A 25,216-nucleotide genomic window follows, 5' to 3' on the forward strand; every position below is an offset into this window, starting at 1 on the left:
GTAACAGTCATTTGAATCCATTCCTGGAGACACCCCTGTATCTTGCTTGGTAACAGGGGGCTGGAATAGTTGACCTCTTGAGATCCCTTCCAGTTCTGATTTATGTGGGTAGTTCACATAGATAAGAATCAATAAGGCTTATTTGCTATTTTGGGAGGGACCCATCTTTCAGGGAGCTGCAGGATTTACATTTTGTGAAGCACTCAAGTGACAGAAGTGTACTCTGTCTTTCTACCCACCCCCGCCTCATCTTCCCACCCAAACACTGTCCTCCCACACATTTTCCCATCCCTGTAGACACCACCACCATCCTCCCTGTCTCACAAGCCCATAACCTTGGCATTACCTTCAACTCATCTCTCTTATTCAATCCATATATTCAGTCTGTCCCCAAATCCTGTTGGGTCTAATAATAATAATAATAATAATGATAGTATTTGTTAAGCACTTACTATGTGTCAGGCACAGTTCTAAGTGCTGCAGGAGATACAAGCAAATCAGATTGGACACAGTTCCTGTCCCAAGTGGGATGGTCTCAATCCCCATTTTCCAGATGAGGTAACCACAGAGAAGTGAAGTGACTCATCCAAGGTCACACAGTAGACAAGTGGCAGAGCTGGGATTAGAACCCATGACCTTCTGACTCGCAGGCCCGTGCTCTATCCACTAGCCATCCTGCTTCAAAATCTCTAGAATCTGCCCCTAACTCTCCATCCAAACTACCACTACACTGATCTAAGTACTCATCATATCCCACCTCGACTACTGCATCCATTTCATTGCTGACCTTCCTGCCTCCTGCCTCCCTCCCCACCAGTCCATATTTCACTCTGTTTGTCTGGATCATTTTTCTAAAAATCGTTCAGTCCATGTTTTATCACTCCTCAAAAACCTCCAGTACTTGCTCATCCACCTCTTCATCAAATAGAAACTCCTTAACATCAGCTTTAAGACACTCAATTAACTGTCCCTAAGCTACCCTACCTTGCTGATCTGCTACTACAATCTAGCCTACATACTCGACTCCTCTAATATAGCCTCTGCTCAGAAGCAGCGTGGCTCAGTGGAAAGAGCACGGGCTTGGAAGTCAGAGGTCATGAGTTCAAATCCCAGCTCTGCCACTTGTCAGCTGGGTGACTGTGGGCAAGTCACTTAACTTCTCTGTGCCTCAGTTCCTTCATCTGTAAAATGGGGATGAAGACTGTGAGCCCCACGTGGGACAACCTGATTCCCCTGTGTCTACTCCAGCGCTTAGACAGTGCTCTGCACATAGTAAGCGCTTAACAAATACCAACATTATTAATATGAAACCTCTCAATGTACTGTGATCTTGTCACCCATGCTTTGTTCACATCCTCTGTCCTGGAACTCCCTCCCCCTTCATAACTAACAGACCACCACTCTACCCACCTTCAAATCCCTATTAAAATCATATCTCCTCCAAGAAGCCCTCCCTGACTAACCCCTCTTTTCCCCATCTCCAACCCCCTAGCACTTATGTCCATATCCCCATCTGTGATGTATTTTAATGTATGTCTCCCCCTAACAATAATAATAATAATTATGGTACTTTTTAAGTGCTTACCATGTGCTAAGCACTGCTCTAAGCACTGGAGTAGAAACAAGTTAAGTAAGTTGGACACAGTCCCCTGTCCCACACTCTTAATCCCCATTTTACAGATGAGGTAACTGAGGCCCAGAGACCTGAAATGATTTGCCCAAGGTCACACAGCAGACATGTGGCCGAGTCAAGATTAGAGCCCAGGTCCTTCTGACTCTTGGGCCCATACTGTATCCACTAGGCCCTACTACTTCAATCAATCATGCTTTCTTGCAATCAATCACTCAGTGGTATTTATTGCGCACTTACTGTGTGCAGAGCACTATACTAAGCTCTTGGGAGAGTAAAATATAACAGTAAACAAATTCCCTGCCGACAATGAGCTCACAGTCTAGAGGGGGAGACAGACACTAATATAAATAAATAAATTACGAACACATACATAAGTGCTGTGGTGTTGTGAGGGGAGATGAACAAAGGGAGCAAGTCAGGGCATTGGAGAAGGGAGTGGGAGAAAAGGAAAGGAGGGCTTAGGGAAGGCCTCTTGGAAGAGACATGTCTTCAATAAGGCTTTGAAAGAGGTGGAGAGTAATTGTCCGTCGAATATGAGGAGGGAGGGTGTTCCAGGCCAGAGGCAAGGCGTGGGCGAGGGGTCAGTAGTGAGATAGGCAAGATCAAGGTACAGTTGGTTAGCATTAGAGGAGCTAAGTGTGCAGTCTGGGTTGTAGGAGAGTAGCAAGGTGAGGTAGGAGGGAGCAAGGTGGCGGAGTGCTTTAAAGCCGATGGTGAGGCATTTTTGTTTAATGTGGAGGTGGATGGGCAACCAGTGGAGTTTCATGAGGAGTGGGGAAACAGGGTCTGAATGTTTTTGTATGAAAATGAACTGGGCCGCAGAATAAAGTATGGACTGGAGTGGGGAGAGACAGGACGCAGGTAGGTCAGCAAGGAGGCTGATGCAGTAATAATAATAATAATAATCTTGGTATTTGTTAAGCGCTTACTATGTGCCGAGCACTGTTCTAAGCGCTGGGGTAGATACAGGGTAATCAGGTTGTCCCACGTGAGGCTCACAGTTAATCCCCATTTTGCAGATGAGGTAACTGAGGCACAGAGAAGTCAAGTGACTTGCCCACAGTCACACAGCTGACAAGTGGCAGAGGCGGGATTCAAACTCATGACCTGTGACTCCCAAGCCCGTCCTCTTTCCACTGAGCCACGCTGCTTCTAAACGAAAACAGGCAGGATAGGATAAGTGCTTGGATTAACTGGAAGCAGTTTGGATGGAGAGAAAGAGTTGGATTTTAGCGTTGTTGTGAAGGTGGAATAGCCAGGATTTAGTGATGGATTGAATATGTGGGCGGAATGAGAGAGAGGAGTCCAGGATAATGTCAAGGTTACAGGCTTATGAGACAGGAAGGATGGTGGTGCCATCTAAAGGGATGGGAAAGTCAGGGGGAGGACAGGGTTTGGATGGGAAGATAATAAATATCAATGGTAATTGGAAGATAATAAACACCAATAAATACCAATGGTAGACCCGATCCATACCCAAAAGGAGTTTTCAGACTAGTAGGAAGACATACATGATCATGGGCAGGGAATGTATATGTTTATTGTTATATTGTACTCTCCCAAGTGCTTAGTACAACGCTCTGCACACAGTAAGCACTCAAGAAATACAATTGAATGAATGAACAATAAAATAAATTACAGGTAGGGGAAATGGGAGAGCATAAGGATGTGTACATAAGGGCTGTGGGGTGAATATCAAGTGCTTAAAGGGTACAGATCCAAGTGTATAGACAAATATGGGAAATGAGGTCTTAATCAGGGAAGGTCTCTTGAAAGAGACGTGATTTTAGGAGGGCTTTGAAGATAGAGAAAGTGATGGTCTGTCGAATATGAAGGGGAAGGGAGTTCCAGGTGAGAGGGAGGATATGGGCAAGGGGTTGGAGGTAAAATAGACGAGACTGAGGTACAGTGAGTAGGTTGGTGTTAGAGGAGTGAAGTGTGTGGGCTGGGTTGTAGTAGAAAATCAGGCAGCCTGGTCTAGTGGAAAGAGCACAGGCCTGGAAGTCAGAGGACCTAGGTTCTAATCCTGGCTCCGCCACTTGTCTGCTGGGTGAACTTGGGCAAGTCACTTCATTTCTCTGTGTCTCAGCTACCTCATCTGTAAAATAATAATAATAATAATAATGTTGGTATTTGTTAAGTACTTACTATGTGCAGAGCACTGTTGTAAGCACTGGGGTAGATATAGGGTAATCAGGTTGTCCCACATGAGGCTCACAGTTAATCCCCATTTTACAGATGAGGTAACTGAGGCACAGAGAAGTTAAGTGACTTGCCCACAGTCACACAGCTGACAAGTGGCAGAGCCGGGATTCAAACCCATGACCTCTGACTCCGAAGCCCAGGCTCTTTCCACTGAGCCACGCTGCTTTGTATAGAGGCAAAATGAGGAATAAGACTGTGAACCCCATGTGGGACAGGGACTGTGTCCAATCTGATTAACTCGTATCTACCCTAGCGCTTAGAAGAGTGCTTGGTACATAATAATGTTGGTATTTGTTAAGCGCTTACTATGTGCCAAGCACTGTTCTAAGCGCTGGGGTAGACAGGGGAATCAGGTTGTCCCACGTGGGGCTCACAGTCTTAATCCCCATTTTACAGATGAGGGAACTGAGGCACAGAGAAGTTAAGTGACTTGCCCACAGTCACACAGCCGACAAGTGGCAGAGCTGGGATTCGAACTCATGAGCCCTGACTCCAAAGCCCATGCTCTTTCCACTGAGCCAGTAAGCACTTAACAAGTACCACAATAATAATAATAGTTATTATTATAATTATTGTAAGATAGGAGGGAACAAGGTGATTGAGTGCTTTAAAGATGATGGTAAGGAGTTTCTATTTGATGTGGAGGTGGATGGGCAACCACTGGAGATATTTGAGGAGTGGGGAAATGTGGACTGAACATTTTTGTAAAAAAATAATCCGGGCACCAAAGTGAAGTGTGGACTAAAGTGGGGAGAGACAGGAATCAGGGAAATCAGTGAGGAAAGAGATGCAGGGTCAAGGCAGGATATAAGAGCTTGGATCAGCATCTTAGCAGCTTGCACGGAGAAGAAAGGGCAGATTTTAGCTATGATGTGAACCAACTGGATTTAGTGAGAGATTGAATATATGGGTTGAATGAGAGAGATGAGTCAAGCATAATGCCAAGCTTATGAGTTTGTGAAACAGGGAAGATGGTGTGTCATTTACAGTGATGGGAAATTCAGGGGGAAGACAAGATTTGGGTAGGTATATGAGGAGTTCTGTTTTGGACATGTCGTTTCAGGTGTCGGTGGGACATCCAAATAGAGATGTCCTGAAGGCAGGAGGAAATGTGAGACTGCAGAGAAGGAGAGAGATCAGGGCTGGAGATGTAGATTTGGGAATCATCCACATAGAGATGGGAGTGAATGAGTTCTCCAAGGGAGTGGGTATAGATGGAGAATGGAAGAATGAGAGAAGAACCAGAACTGAGTCTTGAGACTGCCTCTCTACTCCCACAAGCTCTTCTCTACCTCTCAACCCAGTAACTAGAGAGGAGCAGCATTGACAGGAGAAGAAGCGGGTCGGGGGGGGGGGGGTGGATGGGGTGGAGGGGCTAAGAGCTGCAGAGCCTGCACTCTGCACAGCACTAAGTGCTGGGAAGGAAATAGATGGATGTGACATGGACAAAGTCCCTATCCTCCAAGGGGCTCCCCATCTAAGAACAAGGGGAGGAGGTATTGTATGTGCCCAAGTGCTTAGTTCAGTGCTCTGCATACAGTAGTAATGATAATGATGGTATTTGTTAAGTGCTTATTATGTGCCAGGCACAGTACTAAGCGCTGGGGTGGACATAAGCAAATTGGGTTGAACACAGTCCCTGTTTCATGTGGGGCTCACAGTCTCAATCCCCGTTTCACAGATGAGGTAACTGAGGCACAGAGAAGTAAAGTGAGGTCACATTGCAGACAGGTTGCAGAGACGGGAATAGAACCCATGACCTTTTGACGCCCAGGCCTGTATTCTATCTACTAAGTCACACTGCTTCTCTATTGAGTAAGCATTCAATAAATACCATTGATTGATGGATTGATTGATTGAGGGGTAGGGTTGGTGAATGACACATTAGGAAAGGTAAACAAAAATACTAAAGACCAACATGACAGATAAACGTGAAAGAAGCAGCAGAACTTCAGGTTCCTCACGATTCCCCTTGACACCCCTGCTCCCATTTGTGTGACACCTATGCTGGGATGGTTGGGGCCTTACTAATAACAGAAAAGCAGCATGGCTCAGTGGAACGAGCACAGATTGGGGACTCAGAGGTCATGGGTTCAAATCCCACTCCGCCGCTTGTCAGCTGTGTGACTTTGGGCCAGTCACTTAACTTCCCTGTGCCTCAGTTCCCTCAACTGTAAAATGGGAATTAAGACTGTGAGCCCCACATGGGACAACCTAATGATCTTGTATCCTCCCCAGCGCTTAGAACAGTGCTTGGCACATTGTAAGTGCTTAACAAATGCTATCATTATTATTATTATTATTAATAATAGTATTTGTTAAGTGCTTACTATGTGCCAAGCACTGTTTTAAGCACTGGACTTCTTGAAGGCAGGGGGCTGATGGTAATTTTATTTATTATGGTATTTGTTGCACGCTATGTGTCATGTACTGTTCTGAGCACTGGGGTAGAAAACAAGTCAATCAGCTTGGACACAGTCCCTGTCTCACTTGGGGCTACCAACCTAAATAGGAGGGAGAACAGGAGTTGATTGAATCCCCATTTTACAGTTGAGGAAACTGAAGCAACAGAGAAGTTAAGTGACTTGCCCAAGCTCAAACAGCAGACAAGGGGCGGAGCCGGGGTTAGAACCCTGGTCCTCTGGCTCCCAGGCTCCATCTCTATCCACTAGGCCAGACTTCTTCCCAATCACCTTTTGCCTCTTTCCTAATTCCTAGGCTTGATGAGTCAAATAGCATACCTTCCAACACATGCTGAGGCAGCTGGACAGGATGTATTATTTGAGGGTGTTGTCTTAAGCAAGAATGTAGGCTGTGATTCCACAGCTAGTTCATTCCCACCCTCCCGTCCTAGACCAGAGAGAGCTGTATTAACTCACTAGAGCAGAAAATGCAGATTTGGGCAACGAGAGATTTGGGTTCCAGTCCCAGCTCTGCCTTGGCCTGCCGGACGACCTTGGGGCAATCACTAGCTGCCTCTGGGGCTCAGTTTCCCCATCTGGAAAATGGGGAGAAGAATCCCTGAACTTTCCTCTCCCCAGGGTTGTTGTGAGGACAAAAAGGATAATAGGAATTTGGTCTGGAAAAATGAAGTGGCTCGACTCCTTCCATGTAGCCTTACTATCTCGGTTCTCTTCCCACCCCTTTTCCTGGTCCTGAACTGTCATTGGCTAAAAAGTAGGCCACGATTGCCTTCAGTTCCATTGGCAATGCACTCCATCTATCCGGAGGAGGCCCCGCCTCTACCCAGGGAGGGATTTAAAGGGTTTCTCTATGGCTACAGCGTACAAGGACAGATAACCCTCTCAAAGCGGCCAGGCTCAGGGGATGGTGACAGCGTTCCCCTCCCCGCGGTGGGAAATGGGACGGCGATGGAAGAAGAAAAGCAATTTTAAATCCCCCGACGTCTTCAGGGAGCCCCACCGACCTCTCGCTGCACGTGCCAAAATGTAAAGCAAAGCAGAAGCCTCCCTAAGCAGCGGCCAGCCCTGGATTCCCGAGTTCCCGGACCCCCCCAAACACACCTGGAGCCCTCCGCTCCCTCCTGTCTGGAACCAGCCCCCCGCGCCCCGGGTCCCAGCGCCCCTGCCAGCGATCAGCAGTCCATGAGGTGAGGAAGTAAGCCGGGATGGGTAAGCCGAAGTTGTCGGCTGGCCACGGAGGGAGAGGGGGGACGGGAGGAGGGGGGGTTGCCCGAGCAAAATGGCCATAAAGAACGCAGAGGTGAGGCGACCCCCCTGATTCTTTTTTGGCTTTTGGGGACCCCTCCCCCCCGAAAAAAATCCATAACCCCAGTCCCTCAGAGTGGCTCTGGCGCTCAGTGGGCTTTATGATGCAACTGCAGTAAAAGGATCAGGACTTGGAAGGAGGGAGGGAGGGAAGGAGGGAGGGAACAGTATTCCTGGGCGCTGGAGAGACAGCGAACAGCCTGGATTTTCTGGCGGGAGGAGGGAGGACGAGGGGATCGCAGACCAGCATGGTGCAGCATTGATTTCTTGCTCTCTGCCTCTCTGGCTCTCTCCCTCTCTCAATTCTTATTCTGGGAGAAGGATGAGGTCTCTGGCTTAGATGCTTTAAGCTTCTGTGGGGTTATTCTGTGATGGGGGTTGGGAGGATCCAGGTTCCTTATGCCTAGAAATGCTACAGGCAAGGGAAGTTGGGACTCGTGGGACAAGGGGGGAGATTCCTGAAAACCGAGATACACGGGTGGGGTCAGAAGGGGCTGGGGGAAGGGATCTTAGGTTTTCTGTTCGCCTCTTTCTGTCCTTTGGGTCCTGACCTGACTGGCATTGGGCAGGTTCCCCTTGATGATCAAGGCCTGTCCTCATCTGTGAAATGCCAAGGACCTGCAGCGAGCCTGGCACCTGGCAAGAGGGGCCTGCTTCACCAGCTGCTGAGCAGATGCAGCTCTGGGACAGGCTTAAAGAGCTGAAACCACAGAGCCCCTTTCTGCTGGGTCGATTCCTTTGGGGGCAAGAGCTGTAATAGCTTCAGTTTAATAAGGTGATGAGGATGAGAAAATCTTGGGGTTTGGCTCTCTGGCCCCAGGCCCCCCACAAGTGGAACACTTGGTCTGAATGATCAGAATCTTGATTACTTTGGGCAATAGGTGACTGGCCTGGAATTATCCCCCTATCCTATTCATTCAATTCCCCAAACATTTAATCAGAGCTGCCAGCCAGGTGCAGGGCAAATCTTGAAAGGAAGGGACACACACACACACACACACACACACACACACACGTGCACGCACACACAAACGCAGCTCCACACATGGATACACATGCATATGGATACACATGTATTTGGACACACACAGCTCCACACATGGATACACATACATACGGACACACACGCACAGACACCCCCCCCCCCACCGTTTGGATGTTGCAGGAGGAGAGGACCTACCAGGTAGGTGTCCAGGAAGATTTTAACCTTCCATCCAAGCCCTTCTTTTCCCCCAGCTCAAGGGGAGAATTTTTCCCCTGTCAGGGCCCTGTTTCCCAAGACATGCTTGGCTCTGTTTTTGCCAGGATGGAAACTACTGGGGAATGGGGAGGATGTAGAGGCCTGGACCTCATCTTACCCAGCCCTTCAACTGACACACACCCCACCCCCACCCCCCGACAGATGTCCCCCACCTCTCCATCTACCCCTCACCATCCCCCATCCTCCACCTTCCCCTCTTGTCTCCTCCATGGTCCTCTCTACGAAATGCTAGGCCCCATCCTCATTCTGTAGATCTGGGAACCCCCCACCCCACCCCGGGCAGGTCCACTCCCTCTTCTCTGCTCTTACCCCTCACCCACATGGTGAGGTCTAGTCGGGGTGACCAAGGCCTGGGGGGGGGGTGCTTTCTCTGCGGCGCTCCTTTCACCCCTCCCCCCTCCCGTCTCCCCGTTATGCAACCCGGCGCAGGCTCCTTCCCCGCCGCTGGGGGTGGGCGCTGACTGCTCCAGCCAGTCGCCATGGTTACCGGCCTCAGGCGCGGACTAGAATGGCACATTGATTTGACGTCCCGGGGGGAGAAGGGCCCAGTCTGAAGCCCGAAAGCCCCCCCCCCCCCACCACCCTGGACCTGAAGTCTTCTCTGCTACCTACCCCCGCAGGGATGAATTCCTTCCATTTCCCAACGTAGCCCCCCCCATTAGTTTGAAGAACCCTCGCTCTCTGACTTTCCACCGAAGCTCCCATCCTGAGGGGCGGGGAGGGCAGTGGGAGAGCGAGAGACAGGAGGGTCGTTCGCAGGGAACGTCCGATTGAGGTGGGATCCGCTTCTGGAGCTACGAAATGGATTTGGATGTGGGAGGGAGGGAAGGAGGGGTTAAAGTGGGGTCCCGGCCGGCCGGGAATTCCCTTTCGACCCCGGCCGGCAGGCTTCTGACAAGGCCTCCCCTATAACAGCTGAGTACCGTATTGTTCCCGGGCTGCTGTCTGCAGAGAAGGGGCGGGAGGGGGAGGGGATCGGGAAGGCATTGTTAGCCCACACAGGTCCGGGATTCCACTGACTAGTAGTAATAGTACTTATTAACCCCATACTTAATAGTATTCTACGCTCCAGTGCGCTTGGATCTGTACCTCTTAAGCACTCGCCCCACCCCTAGCCCCCCAGCACTCAAGTACTCATCCTTATGCTCTTCTATTTCCCCTATCATTCATTTTAATGTCCCTCTCCCCCTCTGGATTGGAAGCTCCTCGAGGGCAGGGATCGTGTCTACCATCTCTCTTGTATTGCTTTGTGTTGTACTCTATTGTACTGAGAAGCCGCGTGATTTAGGGGAACGAGCCCAGGCTTGGGAGTCAGAGGTCGTGGGTTCTAATCCCGGCTCTGCCACTTGTCAACTATGTGATTTTGGGCAAGTCACTTAACTTCTCTGTGCCTCAGTTACCTCATCTGGAAAATACAGTACTTAATCAATCGATGGTTTTATTGATTAAGACTGCGAGCCCCACGTGGGACAACCTGATGACCTTGTACTACCCCAGCACTTAGAACAGTGCTTGGCACAATAGTAAGTGCTTAACAAATGCCATCATTATTATTATTATTACTGCACTCCCTCAAGCGCTTAGTACAGTACTCAGCACACAGTATGTGCTTAATAATAATAATTGTGGTATTTGTTAAAATGCTTACTATCTGCCAACACTGTACTAAGCGCTGGGGTAGATACAACATAATCGAGTTGGACACAATCCCTGCCTCACATAGGGCTCGCAGTCTTAATCAATAAAACCATCGATTGATTGATTTACTGTGCTGAGGGCTGGGAAAGAATAACCAGATGAAAATTAGACCTCCAGGGGCTGGCCCCTCTAGACCGTAAACTCATTATGGACAGAGGATATGTGCCTGTTTATTGTTGTAGTGTATTCTTCCCAGGGCTTAGTACAGTGCTCTGCACACAGTAAACACTCAATAAATATGATTGAATGAATGAATGAATGAATGGCCTGATGGCCCTCTACTCTCTGCCCTCTGACCCTACCCTGCCTCCATGAAAGGCAACTCTGATGGTTCCTACCTCTCTGCCCCACCCCCTTTCATTCCCAAATATTCATGAACATTCCTTTCCTTATTCGGGGAGGGTGACTGGCTAGCCTCCATCTCCTCTGAAGACAGAATGAAAGGAAAGTCTTGCGTCAGCAGGAGGGACTAAAGTTAGACATCAGGAGGAACTTCCCATGAGCCAGATTTGAGAAATGCTGAATCCAGTGGCTAGGGGAGATTATGGAATTTCTTTCCCTAAGGAACTCTAATAATAATGAAGATAATCATTGTGGTATTTGTTAAATGCTTACTATGTGCCAAGCACTGTACTAAGCACTGATAATCAGGTCAGCACTGATATCAACACTGATAATAAGATAATCAGGTCAGTCATGGTCCCTGTCCCACATAGAGCTCACAATGTAAGTAGAGGGAGGACAGGTATTGAATTCCTTTTGTACAGATGGAGGAAACTGAGTCACAGAATCGATGGTATTTATTGAGCACATACTGTGTGCGGAGCACTGTACTAAATGCTTGGGAGAGTACAATAGAGATGGTAGGCCTGATCCCTGCCCACAAGGACCTTACAGTCTAGAGGGGAAGATGACAAAATAAATCACAGAGAGGGAACACAGCAGTCAATTAATCAATCGTATTACTGATTATAAGCAGAGTAAAAGAATATAGACATAAGAGCTCTGAGAGCAGGATGAATATCAAAGTTGCTTAGGGGGTATGGACTCAAGTGCTTAAGTGACTTATCCACGGTCACACAGCAGGCTAGTGGCAGAGCCAGGATTAATACCTAGGTCCTTTGACCTTCAGGCCTGTGGTCTTTTCACTAGGTCACACTGCTGAGAAGCAGCGTGGCTCACTGGAAAGAGCACAGGCTTTGGAGTCACAGGTCATGGGTTCGAACCCCGGCTCTACCACTTGTCAGCTGTGTGACTTTGGGCAAGTCACTTAACTTCTCGGTGCCTCAGTTACCTCATCTGTAAAATGGGGATTAAGACTGTGAGCCCCACGTGGGACAACCTGATTCCCGTGTCTACCCCAGCGCTTAGAACGGTGCTCGGCACATAGTAAGCGCTTAACAAATACCAACATTATTATTATTATTATTGCTACTGAGAACTGGAGAAATTCCCATCTATCTGAAATGGGATCAGAGGTTGACAAGAAAACCTCTGGCAGTCTCTTTCATTGAAGGGGTTTCTCGAACTTTCACCCTGAAGAGGGGTCTCCCCAGGGAGAAAAGTGTGCAGATGGACTATTCCCAGAGATCCTTTAGGCATTTCTTCCTTGGTTGCCCTTTTCCACAGGTGGGTGAACAGCAGCACAGCTGTATGACCCTAACCAACCCCTAATGATATCTCACTGGGCAAGTATTCCACCCCTAAGAGCGCCCCTCTCCAGGGAGACGCAGGGCCAGGCCTCACTCGAATTTGCATTTTCTGCTGAGTGTTGGGTGGGGGGAGAGGGGTGATGGAAGGGGACGCTGAGGCTGACTGGAAGGAAACTGTCCCTTCCCTAACACTCCTCAGACCCTAAACAGCTGGCTGTGGCTTACCTCCACCCTTAAGTGGCAGTAAACTGGTAGGTTGGGCAGAGGGTGGAGGCCACAGGAATTTGTCCCACCCCTCCATCTCAGGCCCCCACTTCCCATTAGTGGGTTTGATGGCAGCCATAACTGCACTCCCAAGAGTGCTGTGCCTGTGACAAGTACCGCTCTCTGCCCTTGATCAATCAATTGAGAGTATTTATTGAACACTTACTGTGTGCAGAGCACAGAACTGTTTGGGAGGTACAATATAACAAAGTTGGTAGACATGTTCCCTCCCCACAATGAGCTCACAGTCTAGAGAGGGAGACAGATATGAATATAAGTAAATAAATTGCAACTATGTACGTAAGTGCTGCGGGGCAGAGGGAGGGGTAAATAAAGGGTGCAAATCCAAGTATGAGGGGGAAGCAGAAGGGAGTGGGAGAAAAGGAAATGAGGGCCTTCAGCTGTATTGCCTCTGGTTCTCTCTCTTCCCCTCAAGGGACCCTCATACAAACCACAGCGAAAACCACAACCTATGTGCCCCTCGCAGCTAGCAATCCTGCCCTTCCTGGCCTGCTTCCTTACTCAGGTGAAAAAGCCAGAAGGAATTCATCACCATCTGAGGTGTGGGGAGTGTGGGTGGCAAAAGTGGCTAACTCACTTTTATTTTAAGCTCCTGCCTCCTTCACATTAGCTGGGGAACTCTCCCTTCCTTCTCCACCCTATGGGGAGACACCCCCCCCCCCCCCCAACACACACACACACACACACACACACACACACACACACACACACCTCTGAGCTCAGGACCTGCTCCCCAGAACCATTAACCCTGGCAGTACTAGTCTTTTTGGCTATGGGCATTGACTGGCCCTGATCACAACTCTTCATCTGACCAGTACCCAGTTGGCAGCCTGTCCACAAACACCCCCAAATAGCCTCATACAGGTTGGTGATAGAAATAGACATTTATTTCATGCAGAGACCAAAAGATTGCTGACAGGCTGAACTCCTAGTCTGAGGCCAGGCTGGTGGGCAGAATGGAGCTGCAGGTGGTTGCAAAAGGATGGACAATATCCACAGTTTGAGGTTTTGATTTGGGGGAGAGCTTGCTCTGTTGGAGTCACACCAAAGTCTTGGCTAGGTTGCTTCAGAGGACGGTAGCCACTGGAAGCCTCCAGGAGCAGGTGGTGGAAGAAGGAAGCAGGCTAGGTCTCCAGGATGTTCTGTGTGGCTATGGTCTCTATTGCAGACTGATGGACTCCCATCTGGGAGAATGAACTTCCAGGCTTTTGGGAGGACTGGGGTGGTGGGGGGATAGGGCAGAGAGACTTAGGACGAGAGACAGTGGGACATATAGCAGCCAGCTCCTTTCTCGGGTTTGTTCCCCTTGTCCTCCAAACCTCAAGTTGGGTACTGAGCTAAGAACAGTGCTTGGCACATAGTAAGCGCTTAACAAATGCCATCATTATTACTGAGTCCACAGTCCACAGCACCACAGTCCATCTCCCCCAGGAGGACAGAGAAAAAGGATCACAGTGGGAGGGATTTTTCCTAACCCTCTAGTTCTCCTCTTTCTCCTCCTTCCCCCAACCCACGGAAAGAGGAGAGGGGGAAACTCTGGGAGGAGCCGAGCATAACAGCTTCAGGGCAGATGGCTCCTTCAATTAAAAGGCAATTAAGCTAATGACTTGCATTCCCAAGTAATCACCCCTCCCTTCCCTTCCCTGGTAACCTTTTGGTGGAAGGAAGGAGGGGAGTTTTGGGGTGGCCCAAGTCCTCTGGGATTTTCCTCTTGGGATCTAGGATGGGATAGGGTGTGTGTTCACTGAGAATAGCCCTCGAACCCTACCTGGTTCCCCAAACTAGAACTGGGGCCTCCACTTCCTCCTTGAATATTCTTTTATTCAATTAATTCAATCGAATTTATTGAGTACGTACTGTGTGCAAGCACTGTACTAAGCGCTTGGGGGGTTCAATAGGACAATAATCAGACGCATTCCCCATCCACAGCGAGCTTACAGTCAAGACGGGGAGACAGACATTAATATGAATGAATTACAGGTAAAAAAACTCCTCAAAAAACTCCAGCAGTTGCCCATCCACCTCCACATCGAACAAAAACTCCTCACCATCGGCTTTAAAGCACTCTACCACCCAAGCTCACACCCTGCCTCTGGCCTGGAATGCCCTCCCTCCTCAAATTTGACAATGACACCCCCCCCCCCCCCGGCTTCAAAGTCTTTTTGAAGGCACATCTCCTCGAAGAGGACTTCCCAGACTAAGCCCCACTTTTCCTCATCTCCCACTCCCTTCTGCATCGCCCTGACTTGCTCCTTTTGCTCTCCCTCCACCCCCAGCCCCACAGCACTAAGTACAAATCTGTAATTGTATTTTTTTATATTGATGTCTGTCTCTCCTGCCCCCACTCCCACCCCCCCAGACTGTGAGCTCGTTGTGGACAGGGAATGTGACTGTTTATTGTTGTATTGTGCTCTCCCAAGAGCTTAGTGCAGTGCTCTGCATACAGTAAATGCTCAATAAATACAATTGAATAAATGAATGAATGAATGAACATAAGGGGTGGGCTAGGAATGGGGGGCTTGAGGGAGATAGGGGAGAGCGGGAGCAGGTAGGAGAAGGTAGGCAAGGCTCTGGGCCCATCAGCTGGTCCGGTCTGGTCCAGGTAGCATTGTGCCCTGCAGCAGCAGCAGCAGGAGGGAGGGGAGGGTGGAGAGACCAGGCAGGCCTGGGCTGCTGTCTCATTCATTCATTCAATCATATTTATTGAGCACTTACTGTGTGCAGAGCACTATACTAAACCCTTGGGAGAGTCCAATAGATCAATATAACAGACATATTCCCTGCCCACAATGAGCTTCCAGTGTAGAGGAGGAGGAGTGTCTCAGAGTATTTGACTGTCTGAGTCAGAGTTGGGGAAGGGCCCCCTCCCCGCCCCGTTGACACCCAGGGCTGGGAGAAAAGTGCCGGACGCCTCATCCGTGCACCCCAAGTGCCCTGAATCATGGGGATCAGTTCATGAAGTGGCTTCACTGCTCGCCAGGCCTGTTCTCCCCCACCCCCCTCCTCGGGGGTTGGTTTTTGTCTGTGGGTGGGTTTTCTGACCCACCCTCCCATTCTCAAAGGATCTTCTGGATCCCCATCCCCAACCTCACACCCCCGTTCTCGAGCCAGGCCCTTTCCTCTTCCTCTCTGATTAATAATTATGGGGTTCATCGAGCACTTACTGAGTGACCTAGACGGGGAGAGCCGATCCGAGCCAGTCCCCATCCCGTCCCCCTGCTCACTGGACTCCTGGTCTACAAAGGAGGGACAACTTGGGATTCACCTCCCCATTTTCCAGATGAGGCCATTGAGGCCCAGAGAAGGCGAGTACCTACACTCAGAAGCAGCGTGGCCTCCCTCCCAAGCTAGGCCCAGGTGATGCCCTCCCCTTTAAGACTCAGCCCCCACCACCCCCACACACTCCAAGCTCACAGGTTTAGGGAGCTAGGGGCTTTTGAGAGGCTCTTTGTCTGCCTGTCTGTCTGTCTTCATCCCTGAGACTCAAAGGTTTTGCACATGTGATTTGCACATCAATCAATCAGTGGTGTTTACTGAGTGCTTACTATGTGCAGAGCACTGTATTAAGTACGTGGGAGAATACAACAGAATTAGCAGACACTTTCTCTGCCCAAAATAAACTTACAATTTACACACATATGTTCTTCACATGAGCTTTGTCCTTAAACATATGTGTTTTTCACCCACACTTGCCCTTTAGGGGTGTCTTTGACATGCAGAGGTGCTCTGCATGTTTAGAGAGGTGAGATGGTTCCCATAGGTCTGGGAAGAGTAGTTACTATGCTGAACTGATGGTGCCCGTGTCACACTGGCTTGGTGTTTCTGCCCACTCAGTGCCAGCCACTGTTGGCTCCCACAGACCCCACCAGCCTGCCTTCCTCACAGAAGTCCTGGTCTTAGTTCACCCCCATGAGCTTAATCCCAAGAGTACAGACCTGGAAGTCAGGGGACCTGAGTTCTGATCTCAGCTCTACCACTTGCCTGTTGTGGTATCTTGGGTGAGTCACATAACTTCTCCAGACCTCAGTTTCCTTATCTGTAAAATGGGGATTCAACACCCGTCGTAGTGTCCAACTTCCCCTTCTGGACTGTGAGCCCGTTGTGGGCAGGGATTGTCTCTGTTGCTGAATTGTACTTTCCAAGCACTTAGTACAGTGCTCTGCACACAATAAACGCTCAATAAATACAATTGAATGAATGAATGAACTCCCATACTACATTGTAAACTCTTCGAGGGCAGGGATCACGTATACCAACTCTATTGCATTGACCTTTCCCAAGCGCTTATTCCAGTACTCTGTGCCCACAGTGGACCAGGAACTCTCTGAGGGCAGGGATCATGTCTACAGTGCTCTGCACACAGTAAGTGCTGAATAAATACCATGGATTGATCAATTGATTGGTTCAGTGACAGGAAGTGACAGGGATAGAGAGCTGTTGGGGGTCTGGAAGCCTGGTTAGTGGAGGGAGATGGAATGACCTACTCCAGAGAAGGAAGCAGGTGTTGCCAACTTCCTGCACAGATCCTTCCAAGTTGCCATGGTGTACTTGGCCGTCCTGGTGGTAGCCAAAAGTGAGTAGCTGGGCAGTGACCCTTAACCCAGTCCCATTTCCCCAGAGCATACTCTAGTTAAAGAAAGCAAGCTCATGGCTGGGGGCGAGGAGAGTGTGTGTGTGTGTGTGTGTGTGTGTATGTGTGTGTGTGCACGCACATGCACATGTTCTTATTTCTCTTCCAACCTTATCCAGGCTGAAGGATGTGAGTGATGGGAATTGGTGGGCACAGAGGCACCCATTAGATTATCAGCTCCTTGAGGGCAGGAACCAGGTCTTTTACTTTTATTGGACTCTCCCAAGCGCCAAATGGAAAGCCCCCTGGACTGCGCGCTTGAGAGACCCAGGTTTCAGCCCCAGTATGGCCACTGGCCTGCTGGGTGGCCTTGGGCAGTTCACTTCACCTCAGTTTCCTCACCTGTAAAATGGGGATGAGGAAGATTTTGAGCCCCGGGTGGGACAGGGACTGGGACCTATCTGAGAACCTTGTATCTACCCCAGTGAGCATGTATTCATTCAATCATATTTATTAAGCACTTACCGTGTGTACAGTACTGTACTAAGCACTTGGGAAAGTACAATATAACAATAAAGAGTGACAATTCCTGCCCACAACGGGAAGTGTAGTGTAGTACATTACAAGTGTAGTGATGGTATTTATCAAGTAAGTGTTTGATAAATACCATCATCATCATCATTATTGTACCCAGCAGCACCCAATCCAGACCCCCGGTGAAGATGACGACGATGGTGTTGTCCTCATCTCATGCCAGCTTCCTTTCTTCCTCTCCCTGCCCCCTATCCTGCCAGGACCGAGAATGCTGAGCAGCATTACAGATGGCATCATGTGCTGCCTTCTGGGCAAGACGCCCCAGGCCGTAGTGCCCCTGGAGAGCGTGGAGTCTAGCGACGGCTACAGCTTTGTGGAGGTGAAGCCGGGGCGGGTGCTGCGGGTGAAGCACGGGGTCCCAGTCCGACCGTCCATCGAGGGGGCCGATGCCCCACCTGGTGACAAGGAGCAGGGCCTGGTCCACTGCAAGCGGCGCATAACCCTCTACCGCAATGGGCAATTGGTTGTAGAGAACCTGGGTGACACCCTGCGGGCGGATCTGCTCCACGGGCAGAATGGGGGGGTGGAGCCAGCCGCCACAGTGGAGCTGGAGGTGGGGGAGGCGGGCGCCGCAGGCACCCCGCCTGGCGAGGGGGCTCGGCCAGGCCCCGGGGGCCCGGAGCGGGTGGGTGGCGGCAGCGCCGGGGTTGCGGGGCGACGGCGGCGAGGCCGGCGCCCCAAACGCATCATTGACATCGACTGCAAGAAGCGCATCACCAGCTGCAAGGGCATCCACGGGGACGTGGTGCTCTTCTTCATCCACGGGGTGGGCGGCTCCCTCGCCATCTGGAAAGAGCAGCTGGACTTCTTCGTGCGGCTGGGATACGAGGTGGTGGCGCCCGACCTGGCTGGGCACGGCGCCAGCTCGGCCCCCCAGGTGGCTGCCGCCTACACCTTCTCCGCCTTGGCCGAGGACATGCGCGCCATCTTCAAGCGCTATGCCAAGCAGCGCAACGTGCTCATCGGGCACTCCTATGGGTGAGAGGGTGCCGGGCGGGCAGCAGTGGGCCGGGCCTGGGGAATCTGTCTGCCCTGCCTCTTGGGGCCAGGGAGAGGAGCAGCACCTGCTCTTCCGGCTGTTTTCCCTCCCCCCGGCCCCCCCGCCTCCCCTTCCCCGGCATTTCGGGCCACGACTCCCAGCAGTCCTTGGGAGTGTCCTTGCATGCCAGGGAGAGCCGATTCCTGCAGGGCTTCAATGGCCCATCTGCTTCTCCCTGTGGCCTCTGAGCTCTCCCCATCCCTGGAGGCCAGCTGCCCTAGCGGGGAGACCACCCCAACAGGAAGTGGTCATGGTGACCTCTGACCCCATTTTGGGGAGGGTGGGGCCAAGACATTGCCCCCGGGGTTGGCCCTCCTCTCCTGCCCCCCAGTGATGCCCCTTTCCCTGCCTCCCCCCCAGGGTTTCCTTCTGCACATTCCTGGCCCACGAGTACCCGGACCTGGTGCACAAGGTCATCATGATCAATGGCGGGGGTCCAACGGCCCTGGAGCCCAGTCTTTGCTCCATCTTCAACATGCCTACATGTGTGTTACGCTGCCTCTCCCCTTGCCTGGCCTGGAGCTTCCTCAAGTAAATGGGTTTTCAGGGGTGGGTTGTTGGGGGAGGGAGGGACGCTACCAACCACAGGTGCTACACTGGTTGGGGCAAGGGGTTGCTGTTTTGGCCAACTTTTCCCCATACCCCCCCTTGACGTTTGGAAAACTAGAAGGGGCTGGGGTGGGGGAATTGCCATCAGAAAGCATAGGGCCCTGGTCACAGGCCTTTCTACCCACTGGAAGGAGCAGGAGGCCCAGTCAGCAGCCGTGGAAATGGGTCCCTGACCATCTCCCAGTGCCTGGTTTCCTGTCGGAGGGGGCAGGAGGGACAGCACGGTCCGGATCCTGGCCCAACGTCCAGTATCACCTTCTCCACCTGTTCCCCATCAGAGCCGGCTTCGCCCGCCAAGGAGCCAAGGAAAAGCAGCTGCTGAAAGAGGGCAATGCCTTCAACGTGTCCTCCTTCGTACTGAGGGCCATGATGAGTGGCCAATACTGGCCCGAGGGGGACGAGGTCTACCACGCCGAGCTGACGGTGCCCGTGTTGCTGGTGCACGGCATGCACGACAAGTTTGTGCCCGTGGAGGAGGACCAGCGCATGGCGGAGGTGCGGGGCCATGGGCGGGGAGCAGCCGGGGGAGCGGGCAAAGGTTAGGGGGCCAGGGCGGGCCCTCGCACAGGGGAACTTGAGTCCAGGAGGGGCTGGGGCACTGAGAAAGCCAAGACTTCAGCAGGAAAAACTTAGGGCCAAGGCAAGGGAGGACATCCCGTTGGCTGGGAAGGGTCTGATGGGGTGACCCAGGGAGTTTGTGACCTCTCCCTGCCCTGTTCGTGGCCTCCCTCCCCTAGATCCTGCTCCTGGCCTTCCTGAAGTTGATAGATGAAGGCAGCCACATGGTCATGCTGGAGTGTCCCGAGCTGGTCAACACCCTCCTTCACGAGTTCCTGCTCTGGGAGCCAGACGCCGTGGGGCCTCCAGCGGCCCTGGAGCTGAAGAAATAAATGAGGAATCGTGTGGGGTTATTTTTTTTCCAAGTCGGGCATCTCGAAGAAGAGGATGAGAAGAGCACGGCCGACAGCGGCTGCCCTCCCTAGCAGGGGAGGGGATTTTCTGGTTGCCAGATCCAGCCGGAGGAGCCAGAGAGGCGTGGCGGCGAGGCTGGGGGGGGTAGGGGTCTATGCCCCACCCCTTCCGGCCCCAGCTTGGTGGAGACTCTGAAGGGTAGGACCGGGGGGGGGGGGGCGAACCCCAAGTCGGGAGGGACCCTCTCCCAGGCCCCTGCTGCTTCTCTCATCTGTCTTGCCTGTTGTTGCTGGGTGGGGTGGGTGGAGGGGAGGGGGTGTAGAGGTAGGGCCAGGATCTTCAGCATTGGGGGTTGCCTGAAGAGTGGGCCCTGAATTGACGCTGCATCCAGTCTGTCTTGGTGTCCCTCGTGCCGAGCCAGGGAATCGATTCAAATGGAGAAGTCACTCAGACGGACCCGCCTGGTCGTGGGAAGGGGTTGAGGGCCTGGCTGGCCCAACTGCATAGCCAGGCGTTTGGACACTGCCCTCCCACCACCCCAACACACCACCCTGTGTCACCTGCCTGCATTGTCGTCCCCATCCGAGTTCTCTAGCAGTCCGGGACCTTTCCCTAAGAACTGGTCTGGGGAAGCCAGATGTACCCTTTGTCCAGCTCCCCTCCCGGGGGCCAGACCTTTCTCCATCATGCCAGCATCTTGGCCGCCGGGGTCGGGAAGGAGGATTTGCCACAGGACGCTTCTCCACCTTCACCCATCCCCACTCCTCAGAGGGTTGGGAGAATTTTGATAGTCACTTGTAGATCACTGGAAAAACCCGGTGGGTGGGAGGTGTTTAGTGCAAATCACAGGTGATCAAATAAACTGACAATCAGAGCTCCCCGTCACAGGGAGGGGTGTGGGCTATGGGGATTTTGGCCACTGTAGTGAAGGGCAAAGAACGGGGGGTGGGGGGTTCTCAAGCCAGCATCAGATCTGTCCTGGTCAAAGCTGAGTCCACCTGGATCCAGATACCCCCACCACCTCCCTCCTTTTCCCTGTGTTAGCTGTGGGGTTTATTGGGCCAGGGGACCATGTAATTAAAAAGCCCCACCACCAAGTCAAAAAATGGCATTTGAGCCCACAGAGAGGGCAGAAGCCTATACCAGGCACTCGGGGTCCATGTTAGAGAATGGGCTTGCTCCCTGCCCTCAGGGAGCTTACAATGTACTAGACTTCACATTTGAACTCTCTCGTCTAGGCTGGCTTTCAAACTTTTGGTCTCATGATTCCTATGGAGGGGCAAACACCAATCTGTGACTCAATGGAAGGAGGGGATGGGCCAGGAGACAGCTGAGTTGAGCTAATCAATCAATCAGTGCTATTTACTGAGCTTCTACTGTGTGCTGAGCACTGTACTGAGTACTTGGAGGCGTATAATGGAGTTAGTAGACCTGACCCCTGCCCTCAAAGAGCTTCCAATCTAGCTGTTGAGTCCTGTTTTCCTCAGCTCTAGAAGCTTCCGGCCACAAAGTCAGACAGGCATTTGCCCAATGGCGATGGCTTCTGGCTTGTCTTTCCTCATGGAAGTGACAGCGGCCAAAGGGATGTTTTCACAGTCAGACAACTGCTGCTATCAGGCATTCCAATTTTCCCAGAGATAAAAGTCTGGTGATGTTTTTTGACTCCGGTCTGTCTAGCTGCACAAAGGGCAACTGTGTATTTTTCCCCCCCTTTTCCCTTGGTTTTTGCAATAAATTGTAAAAGACCCTCCTATCCCTTACTAAGCCAATCTGAGTAGTCTACTGAACGATGCCAAATGGGCGAGGGTACAGAGTTGTCTGCTGCTGTTGAGGTCTCAGAGCTCTTCTGTTCGGTGACCACGGGCTGGTCCCGTTTCCCCTGCCAGCTATCTCACGATGTGTGCCTCTGGGTATGCAGGGACCGAGCGAGAGAGTGTGGATGGTTGAGTGCAAAGCCTCACCACTATGGCAAAACAACTCAAGTATGAGTCCTCCATGGCAGCAGGACTCACCTTTCCCCTCAGAAGCAGCGTGGCCTATTGGAAAGAGCACAGGACTGGGCGTCAGGCGGCCTGAGCTCTCATCCCGGCTCCACCATTTGCCTGCTGTGTGACGTGGGACCAGTCACTTCACTTCTCTGGGCCTCAGCTTCCTCATCTGTAAAATGGTGATTCAATATCTATTCCTCCTCCCCCTTAGACTGGAAGCCCCAGTGGGACGGGGACTGTGTCTGATCTGATTATCCTCTATCTACGAAAATACTTGGCACAGAGTAAGTACTTAAATACCATTATTATTATTATTATTACTATTATTATTAAGCAATGCTTACCTGAATGGCAAGGGGGCCAGAAAAGGTGCCTGATTGTCTTTTCCTGGGCACCACGTGCTAGCGGGCACTCTCAAAGACGCTCACAGATGCAGTCTTACCTGGCAGCCATATCGGCTAGGACCAGAAGGCCGATGCCCAGCATGTGGGATAGACTGCTTGTCTTCCACTTTGCATTAGCCTGCCCCTAGCTCCACCCCCTTATGGGTAACGCCCAGAATTCCAGCCCCCAGGAGCTCCACCTAGATCCAGGCAGCCCTCGGATTCAGTCTGCAGGAACCAATGGTTCCTCTGCAGGAACAATCTTTGATTGGTTCTTGACCCAAGGTTGGACACCTATTTTTTGACCTAATTTAGCCAGAATTGTGTACTTGATTCTTGTAGCCGTATTGCTCCTAAATGATGGAGGGGTTTCCCAACTTCTATGTCACTGGAAGTAAAAGGATGTGTCAACCGTCTGTGGTGGATATATTTAGAAATGTCGTCTGTGCCGTTCATCATAACTCGAGACGTCTGGTCCGGGGCATCAGGCAATCCTCGACAAAATTAGTGTCTGGGGACCCCTGGCTTCCACAGAGTTCTCACTCAGCGCTGTGCGGCGGTGATGGTGGTGGGGAGTCCGAGGGCCGTGGCTGTTTCAGTCATAGACGGAGGCTCCCATTCCTATCCTGGGTCTCCCTGGCTGGGTCCATCCAGATCAAACAATGGTATTTATTGAGCACTTACTGTGTGCAGAGCGCTGTGCTAAGTGCTTGAGAGAGTCCAATACAACAGAGGTGGTAGACACATTCCTTGCCCACAAGGAGTTTACTAAAGTCTAGAGGGGGACACAGGCATTAAACTAAATTACAGTGCTGAGGGGCAAATATCAAGTGCTTAAAAGGTACGAATGTTAGTGCATAGGTGATGCAGAAGGGAGAGGGAGTAAGAAAAATGAGAGCTTACTCGGGGAAGGCCTCTCGGAGGAGGTGTGATTTTAATAAAGCTTTGAAAGTGGGGAGAACAGTTCCAGGCCAGAGGGAGGATGAGGGCAAGGGGTCGGTGGCAAGATAGATGAAATCGAAGTATAGTGAGTAGGTTGGCATTGGATGAGTGAAGCCTGTGGACTAGGTTGTAGCAGAAAATCAGCCAGGTAAGATAGGATGGGGCAAGCTGATTGTGTGCTTTAAAGCTGATGGTAAGGAGGTCAGCAAGGCGCAGTGTGGCCTAGTGGAAAGAGTATGGGCCTGGGAGTCAGATGACCTGGGTTCTAATTCTGGTTCTGCCCCTTGTCTGCTGTGTGACCTTGGGCAAGTCACTTAACTTCTCTGCTTCATTTTATAGATGGGGATTAAGACTGTGAGCCCTGTGTGGGGCAGGGACTGTGTCCAACCTGATTGTCTTGTATCTACCCCAGCGCTTAGTACAGTGCCTGGCACATAGTAAACACTTAATAAATACCATTTAAAAATCCAAAAAACCTGATTAGCTTGTATCTACCCCAGAGTATAGAACAGTGGCTGGTCTCTCTTTCCTCAGCTGTCTCCCCTCTGCGTCGTCTATGCACTTGGATCTGTGGTCTTCGGACATTTGATATTCGCCCCAACCCCAACCCCACAGCACTTGTGTACATATCTTTAAGTTGTATATTATAAATTACTTATTTATTCATATTAATGTCTGTCTCCGCCTTTAAACTGTAAGCTCATTATGGGCAGGGAACGTGCCTGCTAATTCTGTTGTATCGTACTCTCCCAAGTGCTTAATACAGTGCTCTGCACATAGTAAGTACTCAATAAATACCATTGATTAATTGATTGGCATATAGTATGCACTTAACAAATACCATAAAAAAGACTGATGCAGTAAAAAGTGCTTGAATCAGGGTGGTAGCAGTTTAGATGGAGAGGAAAGGGCAGATTTTAGGGATGTTATGAAGATAGAACTGACAGGATTTGGTGACAGACTGAATATGTGGGTTGAATGAGAGAGATGAGTTGAGGAAAATGCCAAGGTTACGGGCTTGTGAGACAGGGAGGATGGTGGTGCTGTCTACAGTGATGGGAAAGAGAGGGGAAGGACAGGGCTTGGGAGGGAAGATGAAGAGTTTTGTTTTGGACCTGTGAAGTTCAAGGTGTTGTCAGGACATCCTTGAAGGCAGAAGGAAATGTGAGACTGCAGATAGAGATCAGGGCTGGAGATGTAGATTTGGGAATCATCTGCAAAGTTGAAACCATGGATGTGAATGAGTTTTCCAAGGGAGTGAGTGTAGATGGAGAATAGAAGGGTACCCAGAACTGAACCTTGAGGGATTCCCACAGTTAGAGGATGGGAGCCAGAGTGGATGGGTGGAAGACAGTAAAGGGGACAGAAGCGTAGGCTGGAGAAGACCCTGAGGATGGGTTAGGTTAGTGTTGCTCCCCTTCAAGGAGGGGGCAGAAGGAAGCCAGAAGCTGCCAGGCCCTCTAGTTCGATTCCAGGGGGTGGGGGGGAGGAGGAGGAGGAGGGCTGCTTCCACAATGAGCCAACTTACTCTGAGGCAGGAGAGGCCCAACCTCCCGAAATCCATGAATAACTTAATCTGGCCGTGTAAATAATAATGTTGGTATTTGTTAAGCGCTTACTATGTGCCGAGCACTGTTCTAAGCGCTGGGGTAGATACAGGGTAATCAGGTCCCATGCGGGGCTCACAGTCTTAATCTCCATTTTCCAGATGAGGTAA

At 51.0% G+C, this 25,216-nt stretch overlaps 1 protein-coding gene across 1 annotated transcript; it reads left to right on the top strand.

The window, feature by feature from the left end:
• The first annotated feature begins 7,100 nt into the window (after positions 1–7,100).
• ABHD8 (abhydrolase domain containing 8) lies at positions 7,101–20,177 on the top strand. Its single transcript, XM_001519469.5, has 5 exons — positions 7,101–7,448; positions 17,827–18,604; positions 19,026–19,196; positions 19,553–19,769; positions 20,012–20,177. Exons 2-5 carry the CDS (start codon positions 17,835–17,837, stop codon positions 20,162–20,164), a joined length of 1,311 nt encoding a protein of 436 aa, XP_001519519.2. The 5' UTR covers positions 7,101–7,448; positions 17,827–17,834; the 3' UTR covers positions 20,165–20,177.
• The last annotated feature ends 5,039 nt before the right edge of the window (positions 20,178–25,216 follow it).

The sequence above is a fragment of the Ornithorhynchus anatinus genome, chromosome X1 (genome assembly GCF_004115215.2).
Source record: "Ornithorhynchus anatinus isolate Pmale09 chromosome X1, mOrnAna1.pri.v4, whole genome shotgun sequence".
Taxonomy (NCBI): domain Eukaryota; kingdom Metazoa; phylum Chordata; class Mammalia; order Monotremata; family Ornithorhynchidae; genus Ornithorhynchus; species Ornithorhynchus anatinus.